The following is a 15,443-nucleotide window of genomic DNA, read 5'->3' on the forward strand; positions in this document are numbered from 1 at the left end:
GGGCTCTTCACATTCAGCAGATGGTACACAAGCTTCAACGTGCCCAGAGTCTCCCGGCGTTCGAGTTCTTGAGGTTGCTCTGCCTCATGGCATCCTGCATTCTTCTGGTGCCAGAGGCCCTGTTCCGGATGAGATCGCTGCAATGGGCTCTCAAGATGCAGTGGTCACAGTCCTCCGGCGGGATGTCGGATCCCGTTCAGATGCCGCCCTCGATCGCTCAGGACCTTCTGTGGTGGTCCGACGAAGGCACTGTGAGGGGGCTCCATTTTGGCTACGCTGGCCGGAGGTGACGATCGTGACGGACGCATCCCTGACGGGTTGCGGAGCTCATGCCAACGAGTTCAGTCAGCAGTCGTTGGTCTCCGTCGGAGTCCAGACTCCATATCAATCTGTTGGAGCTGAGGGCCATCAGGCTTGCCCTGAAGGCTTTTCTGCCGACTGTGCGAGGAAAGAATGTCCTGATTCTGACGGATAACACGGTGGACATGCACTACCTCAACAAAAGGGGGGGTGCAGGGTCACTTCCTCTGTGCAGGGAGGCAATGCAGCTCTGGTTCTGGGCCACCCAACAGGGAATTTCAATCTTGGCAGTTCATCTGGCTGGAGACGAAAAAGAGACGGCGGATCAGGCAGAGCGCGATCTCACGAGTGGGAGTTGGCTCAGGAGATTCTCCTGGAGATCTTTGCCCTTTGGGGGACCCCTCAAGTGGATCTCTTCGCCTCCAGTGTCAACCGGAAGTGCAAAAGGTTCTGCTCACGGGAATTTCCTCCAAAAGGAGCCTTACACGCGTTCATGGTGGAATGGTCCTTCCCACTTCAGTATGCGTTTCCTCCAGTCCCCATCATCCCGCAAGTGTTACGGAGGTTTGGTTCCCGGATGATCCTCATTGCTCCGGCATGGGCCTGAAGGACGTGGTACCTGGACCTTCTCAACTTGTCCATCTGCCCTCCACGTAGTCTTCCCTACCGAGACGATCTGCTATCACGGGAGGGAGGGTTAGGTTCTCCAGCCAGAGGTCAGATCCCTCAGCCTTCACACTTGGCTTCTGAAAGGTTGAGGTATAAGGATTGGGACATCCCTGAAGACGTGATGGAGGTGTTGCTTTCGGCCAGACGGCCGGCAACAAAGTCCCTGTACCGTTGCCGTTGGAGTAAGTTCTGCGACTGGTGCAGGGTTAAGAATGTGGATCCTTTTTCATGTGACATTGTCTTTTTTGCTTTCTTTAGCCCACAGGGGCTTGCAAGTGGGTACCATTAAAGGTTACCTGGCGGCGCTGTCCATATTTAAGAGCTAGTCTGAGGAGTGTTCTTATTTTAAAATCCCTTTATTTCTCAGTTTCTGAAAGGGCTCACTAATGTGTTCCCTCCGTCACCTTTCCAGGTGCCCGGTTGGGATTTGAACCTTGTTCTCAAGTTTCTAATGGGTGCTCCATTTGAGCCTTTACATTCTTGTCCTTTGAGACTGTTAACCCTTAAAACTGTATTTTTAGTTGGGGTCACTTCCGCTCACAAAGTGAGTGAGTTACAGCCACTTTCAGTTAAGCCACCCTTCACTGTGTTTCATAAGGACAGGGTTGTCCTTAGAGTTCGTCCTTCTTTTCTTCCGAAAGTGGTGTCGGAATTTCATTTAAGCCAGAAGGTCATTCTTCTTGCATTTTATCCTCCTCGGCATCCTGGTAAGGAAGAGAGGCTCCATAGGTTGGATCCTAGGAGAGCTTTAAGTTTTCTACATTTCACGCATGTACCGGGTCAGAGTGGATGATCAGCTCTTTATAGGTTACGCTGGAAGGTGTTTGGGACAAGCTGTTACTAAGCAGACTTTGTCTAGATGGATTATCTTGGCAATTTCTCAATGTTACTGCTTGGCGGGTAAGGACCCTCCGGTAGGCTTACGGGCCCATTCTACTAGGGGTATGGCTGCCTCTACTGCCCTGCCAAGGGGTGTTCCTATTCGCAACATCTGTGAACTAGCCACTTGAGCTTCCGGCCATACTTTTGTACGACACTACTCCCTAGATTCTATCCATGGGCAGGATCTGGCCTTTGGAAAGGCGGTCCTTTACTCTGCAATTTGATTGGGCATTCTAAATTTCTATCTTCTAAATTATTTTTCCCTCCTCCATATGTTGGTACTGCTTTGGGAGTCTGTCATAGATATGGGATACGTCGGAGGACCCAATCCCCTCGAAGAACAAGTTACTCTCTTACCTGGTAATGTTCTTTCGATGGGATGGTCCGACGATGTATTCCATATCGCTCCCTCCCTGCCCAGCTACAGAATTTCTTATGCAATTGCAGCTTATGTTTCCGCAAGGCTTTCTGTGGTCATACTGGCAGAAGATTGGTGCCACACGTTCTGGGGAAAAAACTACAACTGAGGCTACGAGCGTCGTGCGTCCTACTTATAACATCCGGTGACGTACTCTCGACGGAGGCCCTCGAGGACAGCATATCGACGCAGAGGCCGAAAGATTTTCCAAAGCAGCACAACTGTGGTGATTACTGTCATAGATATGGAATGTCGTCGGACCATCCCATCGAAAGAACTTTACCAGGTAAGAGTAACTTGTTCATCTGGACTATTATCACAAACTGTATTGGCCAAGCGCATAGCATGAGTGGTTTTTCACCTTAGACCTGCATATTTTGACAAATTTGAATTCTTGTAATAGTGTATGAGGATGAATTTAGTGGACGTTGTGTCCAAACACAAACTTTAATGCAGCATTCTCATTTCAATTTAGATGAGCGCAAGTTACAGTATGGAGGAAAAGGGGACTACGGGCTAGGAGTAAGTTAGTCACTGCAATGAGTAACCTGTAATTTCTTCTTGCCCAGTGCAAAACATGATTGTTCTTGGTGCATGCTCCATATGAGCTCTCGTATTGTTGTGACAGTGGTGCCATAACATGGAAGATTACCTGCCATTGATATTCCCATTTGCTAATATTGTTAATGGTAATATGTTTATTCTTCACACATGTATGAATTGCTTTTATTTCAAAGTTAGATAATATAATCTTTTCTTATTTTCCCTCAAAATCAAATGGTGCCTTCCAAACAATCGCGCAATACCTTTGCTGTCGAAGTGGGTAAATGTATTGCATGCAAGCAAATGGGGATCTACAATGCCTGCTTTATTTATGGGTTTGCTTTTAAGTATAAAGCACTCTGTGCAAAGGATATGCAGGTGGATTGTTACTCGTGTCCACATGTGCAACCTAAATACCAAGTTGCCACCACCTATCTTGCAATAATGCCCCATTTACAAGACTGTTAACACAGTAGAATGTTCATTTTCTTGAATTCTGGCACCCAGTGCTTGAAGATCTGTACACACATCACTGATCTGCGAAATGTAGAGCAACAGATCAAATGGACAAAATAGACAAAGCTATAGGTTTATGGATGCCTGCCTATCCTCCGTCTTCTCACTAATTTCTACTCAAATCCGCAAAATGTATAAATCCTATAGGTAGCTCCGTGCTAAAGAAAAAAAATGCTCAGATGTATTTTTTGTTTGTATTTCAGCTGGGTACTGTAGTCTGTAACAGTATTCTCTCAACAAACCCATGTCGGATAGTACTCCTTTCTAATTCAAATGTAATGGAATTGAGGGTTTACTTTTGCTAGCCTTTGTGGCCTCATGTGGTGAGATAATTGAGATTTCATACACTGTGGCATAAAAAGGCAAGTCTTGGATGTCCCGGCATTCTCCATATTTCTTTGGGGATATCCTGCAATGCATATGAATGTAGACTATGCAGTTGCAGGAGAGCTACTCATATGCATAAGTCACTTTATGTATCAAAGAGAGGGTAACTGCTACATTTGGGGCTGGGTGCTCAAGGGTTATACTAATTTAAGAAACTTCTTGGCCCGGCCACTGATTTATTGTAGGGAAAAGTTAGTTAGTTGTTGTTTTATATGCCACAAAAACAGACCTTGAGATTTACCATTTTTTGCCAATATGTATTTGTTTTACAAAAAAATATATGTGCATAAATGCAGACAATGAAGTAAATGAAACCGATTGTGATGATTAAATTGAACATAAGTATGAAGAGTTTTTACAAAACTAAGAAACGTCAATCAATTTCAGGTGTGAACAGACTGAGATGTCGAAATTGCCAATTCAGACCAATAACACATCTTGTGTGTAGAAAAATGATGCAGGTTCACATTTAAAAACAAAGTCTAATACCTGACGTTCATATAAACAGTGTCCATAGATGTAACCAAAAAAACATAGGTGACAGAATATTTGAAGTGTGGACACACAGTGGCTAATGCTAAGGATTATTAATGTGTGAAACACAAAAGGAAAGCTACTAATTATGTCATTTTAAGTTAAAAGCTAAGACACTATTCAGTCTTCAAACGAATAACATTGTTGATTAAGAGTGATGGCAGCTAATAGCAACCAGATAGTTTTAGTTGCACTTCTGCCGCTGCTGGGAGCATTGGATCTGTGCCACATTTCCATGGACTTCTGTTGAGTTTAATATGATTTTAATCTTCAGTGTTGCTGGTAAATGGATACCCAGTGATGTGAACTGAACAGGCATTGGCAAAGACAACAGTGTTTGCTTGTTTGTTGGCAAAGGAAGGAATTTTCAAGTATCTAGTTTAATGGTGCTACATGGCCGTAAGATGGCAGCAGCTGGCAAATGGTGGTAGCACCTGTGCGTATTATGGCAGTGACTATACAAGGGCCAAAACTGTTGGCTTTGCCAATGCTCGTTTTTAATAAGAATTTAGTGCAAGGTATAGAAGCTTCTAAATAAAGTGGCTGAAGGTTTGCTTGGTTAAGGCAATTTTATTACACCACGAGTTGCTTTACTGGTGCAGTTAAGCCAATTAGAGCTCTCGAGTTGCTCATGGCCATGTTTGAGGAGGCCATCTAGTCCCGTTTCCCTTTGTATTCCGGGACTTTTAGTTTTTCCTTTACCATTTCAAGTTCAGGAAAATGACAAGTCCCAGAATTCCAAGCAAACGCAGGAATAGATAGTCTTCCCACGCATGGCCACGGAAAACCTCTCGCTGCATTACCTGTTAGGTTAGGGGTGTGCTCAGTGCTGGCTCCGATCGCGGGGGGGGTGTATGTGTGTGTTTCTTTTTTCTTGCGATGGGCATGTAATGGGTCGAAATGGCCACAGGGACTAGCATTGCCATGGGTGCCTAACTTGGCAATCACTCACAGGATGGATGAGCCTCTTCAAATCTCTGCTCTTTATCTTTACATTACGCAACAATATTTGAGTCTTAATGGAAGTTCTTACAGGGCCACCGAAAAGCCAAAACTGAAGGCTATGTTTGCGACTACACGTTGAATTGGTAAAATATTGATTGGGGACGATTGTGATAGTTGTGCATGGGCGTCTCCTTGGTAGGTACACCCCTCTGTCCCTTGCTTTGGACTATTTAGAGGAGGGCCAGTTTGACACAACTCCTATTTTTGATGGGGCAGGGGAATTCCTGCCTCAAAGCTCAAAGAGTTGGAGAAAGTGCAGTCTAACTGACTATTAGGCTGTCTTAACGGAGGTGTCGAGTTTTTTTTTTTTAGATTGGCGATAATAGTGAGGCTATTTTGACATCGGCCTTAAGTGCACACTGTTGACATTTTTGTTTAGACTACATTACCACATAGAAAAGATTACAGTAAGATAATTGTCACCCTAACTACATTACCATTATCTTGCCAGTTCACAAATAATCCTGCAAATCGAAAAAGCACAGAAGATGCACTTTTTTGATTCGTGTGAATGTGGGAAATGTGCAGGTCATCACATTCACAAATGTGGCCTGCACATTCCTCGGCTGTGCGACAGCGTAAATGAAGCGCGTACCAGACCAACCTGAATGGATTTCCCGACACTTAAGTAACATAGACTCCAAGCACCAAATAGTGTGCTTATTTAAGGAATAGTAATGTAGCCGGGACAGCAGCAGTGATCACTGTTGCTGTCTTGCTATCAAAATAATTTACAGAAGGGACCAAAATGATCCTTCTATGCATTGCACATCAGTCTGAACCTTTCCAAACTAGTTTCGGGGGATGTTTTCATTTTCCTTGAATTCCAAATGGTTTTGAAATGTGTGAAAAGACCCCCTTCAACGTTCTGGTTCGCCTAACTGCCCCTTGGAAGCATCGGGCATCTGAATGAAAGCGTGCATTCATGAGCATACTCGGGAGGCCTTTGTTTAAGCAGCCAATAGCCCTGACGGTCTGGTCAACATGTGGATGCATTCACTTTCCAGCAATTTGCAAAACAAACTGAAGGAACTCTATTACAGGCTCGTCCTGCTCCCCACGACACCTCAGGCACTTGAACATAAATAATACACAAGAGACAAAAAGTAGAGAGAACTGGCCTATAATGAAAACCGACCAGTGCACGGGAAGGTTGTGTTCAGCTGTAGGCCAGTCACATCAGATGTGCCTCGAAGGAACCAAAGGAAAATGCGGTTTCAGAGTTGGTATTTAGTTCACTGCTATTTTAGAACAGCGTTGGTGAAATAGATTGTGCTCTCCCGATTGAGGGGTGCAACTGTCCGTTGGTAGTGTTGGTGTGCCAACATCTGAACAGCCCCTGCAGGTGGAAAGATCCTCTACTGATCTCTAAATATATGGGGAATGCATGCTTTTATATGCGTTATGCGCTGGTGAAAACATGACAAACTTGTCCTTAAACGTGAGGAGACCTGTCCACGGAACACTTTTAAAAAGCAAATATGATGGCAGCAACACGTGTGAATGGAGCACTTTTTTGTCACAATTGAAATGTGCTAGTGCATACCTTCACTTGTGTAAAGGTTTTGTGAACCATCCAACTAAGGTATCGAAATACATTTACTTGTTCCAGTGCAACATTGCTAGAGACTATTGTGAGATTTAAGCTAAATCTACCTAGCACGGAATGCTTAGGACCCAGAACACGCCTATGCAAGGAAGTGAGAAACTGTAGGTTTTGTGGTGGGCATATGGCTCATGACACTATAAAGCACTGCGTTATAAAGTGTCCCCATACTTAAAATGAAGACGCGTCGAGAGATTTTTGGAACCTATTTTTCTCACGTAGGAGAGATACTGTGGATTATATTGCTGGAGGGAGAACATATTTCTAGAATAATTGCAATTGAAAGGTTTTTAAAATAACTATATGAACAATTTTAGATTTGAGAAATTACGTATGCACTGTGTTTGTATTAAGATTTTAAATTTGAGGAATTAATTTGTACCTGTGTATAAGATTTATCATGATGTAAATTAATTCTGGATCATTATACGTTCTTTGTGTAAGGTTTTACTTAAAAGCAATTCACACCAAGGAAAAGAATCTTGAGTATATTTAGGTTTTCTTAAAACGCCCCTTTGATTTGCTGTCTATGTGCAGCTAAATCCATAATGTTGTTGTTTATTTCCCAATGTTGTGTAATTCTAATTTTGGATTTATAAAGCCTTTGTAGCACTACTGCGAGGTGTTGCTGGGGAAGGGTTATTGTGGTCTATATTAAAACTGTCTATGCAATACATTCATTAAATGGTTTCTTACAGCATTCACACGTCTTGATTCTGTAACCCAGGCTCTGCTCTCCAGTGTTAAATTAAGCAATCGTAATCAGAAAAAACTATTTTGGGATTAGATGCTGGATTATTTTAACAAAATGTATTTTCTTAGGGCCCACTGATTTATGAAAAAGAAGCCAATAATATTCTCTCTATTTTACTATGTCGGATGTTGCACTTGTTGGTTTCAATCATTAATAATATAATCTCTACTTCCATTCCCAGGGTGGCGCTTTATGTTTTTCAAAGCTCGACTATGCTGTAGCCTGGTTCATTAGAGAATCCATGACGATATACATATTTCTATCTGCCTTGTGGGACCCCACGATCAGCTGGAGGACAGGACGTTATAGGTTACGGTGTGGTGGCACTGCTGAGGAGATCCTTGACGTATAACCTTGGCTGGGACTGTGTATTTAAAAAGAAAAAAACACAAAAAAAGTATTATAAATTATGTTTATATAAATGCTTTTAATGATATGTAACTTGAAACGTTTTATTACATGTATGTTTTGGTATCTGATGTTTAATTTATTTTTGCATGGCACTTGCATCTATGAAAGCAAATTCCACGTTTTCTTTTCTTTGCCAAGTTGTTAAGTAGATCTTATATTTCTTGTATATACAAACGGAGATTTCCTACAAGTTGGCTTCTGTCATTTTCTCACGTATTGCTCGCCAATGTGTACTCTGCTGGCATGCCCTTCAAATAGACTTTTTTTTAACATTGGGGATTTGTATGGCAATGGGCAGCCCAGTTTCAGACCCTTCCCCACAACTATTTTTCTGATATGGACCAGTAGCTTGATTTAGGTCTGTGATCTTCGTCAAGTGAACTTTTTAAGACTAGCGTGTAGTTCACTTTTAACGGTTTCGCTTACCGAACAACTAGCAAAAGTACTACCTCCTGTTGTTCGGCACAGCAAATTGACACTTTCTTTCCTATACCCTTAAAACAAAATAACATTTGAAAAAATAAAAATGTATGGACTGGGATGCGTGGGTGGGGAGTAATTTTTGATAAATTGATAAACTGCAACGATCCATACATCTTGGAGAGCAACTGTTTTGAATAGACTGGCTGTAGGCTCACATGGGTTGATCCTCTGGAGCCTTACTGGGCACTATGCTATTTGAAGCATGCGTCTCTTATGACAACTTCCAGCCCCTAACCGCTATCTTTGTGTAAGTTCTATTTATTTTTTTATTTTTTTCCATGTGATTGACAAGTGTCTGGATAGGGTTGAGCGACTGCAGTTCATAAACATTTCACATGAGCTATTTTTCTTATACAATGTCATCTGGTTGATCAGAATGTAATGTCATGATACAAGTGTATAATATCTTTTGAAAAATGTGCATGTATTGTATTCGTTGTCAGTAAATAAAAATCACAGCAGATATTGTAAATATATAAATACGGTCAGGGTGAGCAAAGTTAGTTACTGCATTGTATACAATCTTAATATATTTAACTGTCAGTCTACTGATGGATATCTTGCCTTACAGTTACTTTTAGTCATATTTCAGTTGGGATTTTTGTTCTCTGCCTGTATGATTCAATAGGTACAGATAATAAGCAAGCTGTAGTCTACAGTGTACTTATTTGTACTGCACTACTTCACTGTATATATTATCTTGCTTTCTGTCTGAATGTTCTTCACTTGTGGCGAATTGGACTGGTTTTTTAAAGTTACAAAAATGATTGAACCATGAGTAACAATTAAGCATGGCGCAATGTGAAAACCCCTGTGCTACTGTATATAGGCTTCCCTTTATTTTCCGCCTCTCTAAGGACTAGCATGCTAGCCATGCTGATTGTCCTCAAGGCTAACTACTTCTCTGGCATTGACAAATATGGCCGTTCTATGCCATAAATTAATACTGCCTGTGCCAGAGAGCACTGTTTATAGTATATTAGCAATAACTATTTATGATATACAGGCAATTGACTGAGCCAGTCCATTAATTGTCTGCTAAATGCACACATTCACATTAGATGTAGGCTATTTGCCACTTTTAATCTGGTCAAAACATTTTGACCAACCTAATGCTTTGCCTTATGACATCATTGAATTTGTTTGAAGGGCATTTTTCTACATGGGGAGGGCTTTTGCTGCATGTTCGGGCCATTTATATGATTCGGGATCACTTTTTCCGAGGACGTTGCACAAGGAAAACCAGTCTAGTTGTGACCCACTTAGGTTCCTTTTGTATTTGTTAATGTGACAGCTAGGTTCTGTTGATTTTGTGTTAAAGTGAAGTTAGGTTGATGCCTTCAAATTAACTGCTAAAGTGATGCTTACTTTGAGGCTGTGTGGGGTGGATCAAAGTGCTGACTGTTTAACAAAATAGAAAGGCAGAAAAGGCTGGACAGACTTCTTTTAAAAAAAAATGTTTTGTAGATATGATGAATGACTCTTTCGATGTGTGCATTTTGCACCACTTCGGCCTGTGTTACTTAGAAAAAACAGAAGCTCTGCTGAACCCAACTGCTTGTCTTCATTATGAAAGAGAAGCTGATACACATGAATGCCAGTGATGGTATCCTTAGCAGAACTTAATTCCATGTACTATGTTAATTTAAAAGTCGTCTTAAACATAGGCACCAATGAAGAAATGTCTGGAATATACTATGTTTATTTAAAAAAAATCATTGTCTTCTGAGTTTTTTCTGTTTAAAATAAATTTTGATACAATCAAAAACTTTTTATCAGAATATTTGTGTTGTCCATTTACTCATTATGCTACAAATATCTAAGATGTTTTAAAAGTGCCAACATCTGTCTGGATGCTGCGTAAAGAGTTGATCTGCTAATATTTTGATTTGACTACAAAGCTTATGGGGGGAGCTGCGTGGATTGGATAATTCACCAAACTGCTCTTAGTTGCAAGATGTGGAAAGGTTTCCTTATCATTCAAATCTCTCTGTGTTCAGACATAAGATTCCTTGTCTATGGCGAAATATTATATAAAAATTCTGTTGAACTAGGCAGTCATGGCTGACCTGTTTCGCACATAATTTGCCTTGTAAAAAGCACGAGGATTGAGCTGTTTATCTGTTGCTGAAATTTGTGCAGATAAAACGCATCTTAATAGGTTTATACATTTTATGCTTTTTCTTTACTAATTATAGCATCATGATTGCATTCATAACTGTCAAGAGGGACCAGAATCTAGAAGTATGCCAAGATAGAAATTGGAAAACTGCTACTGTTTTTGGGATAAAGTTATGCAGTATATGCCAAAATAATACATTCCAGATTTTCACAACACTTTAGGATTAAACCTTTTTGAGGTAAGGGCTTCCTGGCCCACTCTCTCATGTTCCCTGATGGGGCTGGTTTGAGTCTACCAGGTCCCCTTATAGGGGAATCTCCAGGGCTATAAGCCATCCCAATGGCCAATCCCCCATCCCAGCTAGCACACCTGAGGCCCTTATCACTGGTGTTGGGTCTTCAGTCCTTGGTTTTAGAGTTTCCCACAACCTCCTCCACTGTGTACCGCCATTTATTATGCGTTCCTAAACTCATTTTAGTGTCCTGAGCTGAAAGGGGTTCCCCACCCTTCCCTTTGCATCTCCTGGCTTGAGGACTTCTCTCCCCCTTGGGGGTCTTGGGTTCTTTGAGCAGCTGGTCACCTGGGATTAGGCAGAGTCAGAGAGGAGGTTCTGTGGTCTCCCTGGATCAGTCTATCCCTTCCTCTCGTATTTCTCAAACTCCTCCTTTACCCCCCCTAGCCCTCACGTAAGCTCCCTGCCTTATGCTATTTCCTCTGTTTCTCCAATCTCCTTTCTCCACCCAACCTCTTCCATGTACTATATGGGCTTGCAAAGGCCTCTCCTACTGCTTCTTCAAACTCCCATGCCAACTGACTGTGCCTGTGGGTTTGTATAGGACTTTGGGCCTGTCTTACAGACTCTGGTTGAAATGGGCCCAGGAATGTTATCTGGGATGGGGATTGACTCTTGGGATGGCATATAACCCTGATGTGGGACTTGGGATTGGCCTGTCTCTGCTTGGGCAGCCCTCTCTTTACTACCACACCATGGCCCTTCTATCAAGACTCTGGGGTGAAAGGGTACTCTTACGTGTTACTTCAGGCAGCTACTGTAGGGTTTGGATAGTGGGAATCGCCCTTGAGGATGACATCCAGTCATAACTTGGAGCTGGCTAGTCCTCTTCCTGGGTAGTGCTCTCTAGTTGTCCCCCTGATCCGTAAGCAGGGGTGGACTCTCCCTTAGTCCATCAGTGCCTAACTATGCAATTTGAACCCTTGTGTGATGGCTACCCGACTGCTTGTCTATTTTTCGATCCTAATTAAAGTGCCTCTAGATGTATGAGATTTCTGCACTCATACTCTGGGGGAGCAGAGCATGCAGTCCCTGCCAGTTCTGTGGGGACCACTGTTCATCGACCTAAAGATCCAGGAGTCTCTGGGGTGGCAGTGTGACTGTCCCTTGCCGCACAAAGGGTGCTGAATGAGTGTCCAGGGAATCCTCCTTTCTACCACCCTTGGGTCAATCATCCTCTAGCTTGGGGAGGCTCCCAGTGCCTTTAGTCACCCACCTGGAAGTCCCCAGACGTATGTACCAAAAGGAGCTCTTCCCTGCGTAGAAAATATAGTGTGCATTGTTTGAGTTGCCATGATATGATTGCGTGTGTACTTTTGTTGCTTCCAGAAATTTAAACTAGATTGTGTCTAATTACTTATTAATGTAACTTCATTGCCCCAATAATATAATAAAATAAATATTGTTGATTTACTTAATTAGGTAATTGTTGTCGGCATCATTCTGAAACCAATTTAACGGTGTGGCCACAACACCATGTGAGGAGTAGCAGGTGGGGGATTTTCATGTTGGCCTGTGACTGTATGCACTGTGAGTAATTTGAAGCTGATGTGAAAGACACCAGTGATAGACGAAAGAAATGACCAGGGATTCTGGTCCTTGTCCTGATAGCCTGGAAAACGCTTGTTGCTCTGACACTACCACTGAGCACATTACCTGAGAAATTTAATGAGGTTTGCAATGTCAGTCGGCTGGCCAACCTACTCACCAAGGAAATAAAATTGGTTTAGAGAAATAGCTGTTTGCGATGTGAAGACTCTATGCACCCAAGTACTTGGCTTCCATAAACTGTGGTAATGAGCACAGTATATAGACTACCCTTCAACTCATATCCAATTCCCAGATCGCTGTGTCACAGAGGGTACAATCGGAGAAACGTGAAGGGGGAGTTGACTGGGTCCAAAACCAAGACTACAAGCTCAACACTGGTCAGATGAAATTGACACCAGACATATCCACATGCTAAACGGGAACACAAGAGGAGATCTTGAAAGCACAAAGACCTGGCGCAATGGCCCTCTTATTGCCACCTTGGATAATTTTTTGTTTCTGCTAATTTAAGATCAAAAGTGGAAATGTTAAGAGTTCCCTACACCAGTGATCCTGTCATCCTCTCGTGTACTATGGCAAACAAGGCAAAAGTCTCAAGGTATGGAATCTCACTGTTGAAGTCGTCCATGGAAGAAAATGGTTGTGTATTCAACCTAAAGACTTGCCCCGCCTAACGACGGAACTCAACTCGGTTCACGTCAAAAGATGCATTGGTGGAATACAATCATATGCTGAAGTGAGCACAATACAAAGAATAACGGAGACAATTTTAAGAAAAAGTACAGTACTGACAGAGCTGTAATCGAGCAAAAACTCCTCCAACAGAAGGATTTTTGGACATCTCAGACAAACTAGTTCATCAAAAAACTGAGAACGAAATATAAAAACTGGATCGCCTCTCACAGATATCTGTTGTACCAAAGAGACTCAGAAATAATGCTGCAGGCCTTGAACCCACAGAACACTCGAAACATGTGGTTGCTCCTAAACAGCGAAGATGCAACTGTCTGCCCTCGTCAAATCCCATTCCTGAAAGTTCATGGGTCTTACACTTTGAAAACGTATTTGGTCAAACGATACATCAAACGAGGACTGCAGAAAGTACATCGAACGGCATGGAAAATTAATTTTGACAGATGAAATCCTGTCGATAATAATGAAAGCAAACCAGACCCGTGCTGCTGGGCCAGAAGGCCTAACCAACGACATATCAAGGGTGCCCGGGAAGAATGGGCTGATTTTGGTCCGATTCTGAATCATGCTGATGGGTCTTGTGCCAGCCCTAATGGAAAGATTCAGTGGTGGTTCTGATATTCAAGAAGGGCGATCAAACCAACCCAAAGAACTATCGCCCCATCACCCTTCTTGATGTCCTGGGCAAGGTCTTTGCAGGCATCTTACTGAGACGCTTAAATGAATGGACAAAAATCTCTGAAGGCTTTGATCCTCGACAGACCGGATTCGTTAAGGGAGTAGGATGCAACCTAAACCTGTTAATACTGAGTCTGCTGAAAACGAAGACACTCGGAGGCAATTGTAAAATCTACCTAGCGTGCATCGACATGGAACAGGCGTTCGGCACAATCAGGTGGGAATGCATGTGGGCAAAAAATTCAAATCTCAGCTGCCCTAGGGATCTCTTATCCACAGGGACTTCCCTTCAAGTAAGGTTAGACCAGGATGGCCATTTGACCCGCAATATTCCAATATACAAGGGCCTGAAACAGGGTTGGCCCCTTGCTGTGGCCCTGTTTAACATTTATATTGCTCACCTACGCAATGTCATTGATCCTGCCCCCTCCTGCTCACCAAAGATCAACGTATACATGATAGGATGTCTCCTGTATGCCGATGACATTGTACTCTTGGACCAAACACCGCTTGGTCTCCAAAAGTTATGAGACGCCCTACAACTTTAGGTAGAACTAAATGGCTTACAGATCAACGGAAGCAAGACTGAAATCCTAGTCCTTGAAAATAGGTTGAAAAACAAAGACCCTAAGTTGGTCTTTAAACACCGAATCCGACGATAAAATATCTTGGAGCCACAATTGGCGCAAGTCCCTCTGAAATCCCATGGAAGGAACACCTCGAAAGCAAACTTAAACATCTACATGCGCAAGGTGTCTTAATTGGGGAAAAAATATAGCAAGTTTTCACTCAAACCTGTCATCCACTTTTCATAATCAAAAAGTGGTACCGGCTATTACTTATGCTGCCGAAGCTTGCCTTGGTTTACCATGGGAAACTTGGTAGCGCTTCGAGGGGACATTTTGGAGAAGGATCCTGCGCCTGTCTAATGCTGTCCAAATGGCAGCTATAAGACACACGATTGGTCTTTTGTCTATACACGTGAGAGTGGGAGATAGCTCCAACTTTTTAGTAAACTACAGGACTCCCATTTGCCCACCTCAATTCAAGATTCTACTACCGAACACTGCGAAAGTCTTTGACTGGTAGTTGAACATGTGGATAAAGATGAAGACCTGCAGTGCCATTCTGGTAGATCTGGAACTTTCTGTGGATATCTTGACCAAGAACCCAATTTTGTTAAAAACACTATGGGCTGATGATTGGAGAATCACAGAATCCAAGAGAGCAAATCTGAAAATCCATACGCTGTCCAAAACACTAACAAGACAACCCAATGTGACACCCTGTCACTTAAAGACATGTCCAAAGACATGGAGACCTCTTCCTGAGATTTTGCTTGAATATCCTACACACAAGGTCAACCCTACACAGATACAGAATGACTGAATCTGACATGTGCAGACTGTCACAATGAACCAAAACTTTAAACCATCTTACCCGGTTTACAAAAAAAAATGTATTAAATAGTTGTTTATAGTTTGATTAACAAACTTTTACAACACACAAATATAGTATACAAAGCATTAAAACATGTACATGTGTGGTTACTACCAAAATATGTTCCAAAGTTTTCTTAAACAGTTTTAGATAATAAAA

The 15,443-nt window shown here is 42.4% G+C and overlaps 1 protein-coding gene across 1 annotated transcript in view; it reads left to right on the forward strand.

Moving 5' to 3' along the window:
- UGCG (UDP-glucose ceramide glucosyltransferase) overlaps nt 1-10,276 on the forward strand; it is a 331,832-nt gene extending 321,556 nt beyond the window's left edge. The window contains exon 9 of the mRNA XM_069630621.1: nt 7,796-10,276. Within this exon, the coding sequence (XP_069486722.1) occupies nt 7,796-7,966 (171 nt within the window). The 3' untranslated portion in view covers nt 7,967-10,276. The remainder of the gene's footprint in view (nt 1-7,795) is intronic.
- Nucleotides 10,277-15,443: the final 5,167 nt, after the last annotated feature.

Source organism: Ambystoma mexicanum, chromosome 6q, assembly GCF_040938575.1.
Source record: "Ambystoma mexicanum isolate Mex_15411 chromosome 6q, UKY_AmexF1_1, whole genome shotgun sequence".
NCBI lineage: Eukaryota > Metazoa > Chordata > Amphibia > Caudata > Ambystomatidae > Ambystoma > Ambystoma mexicanum.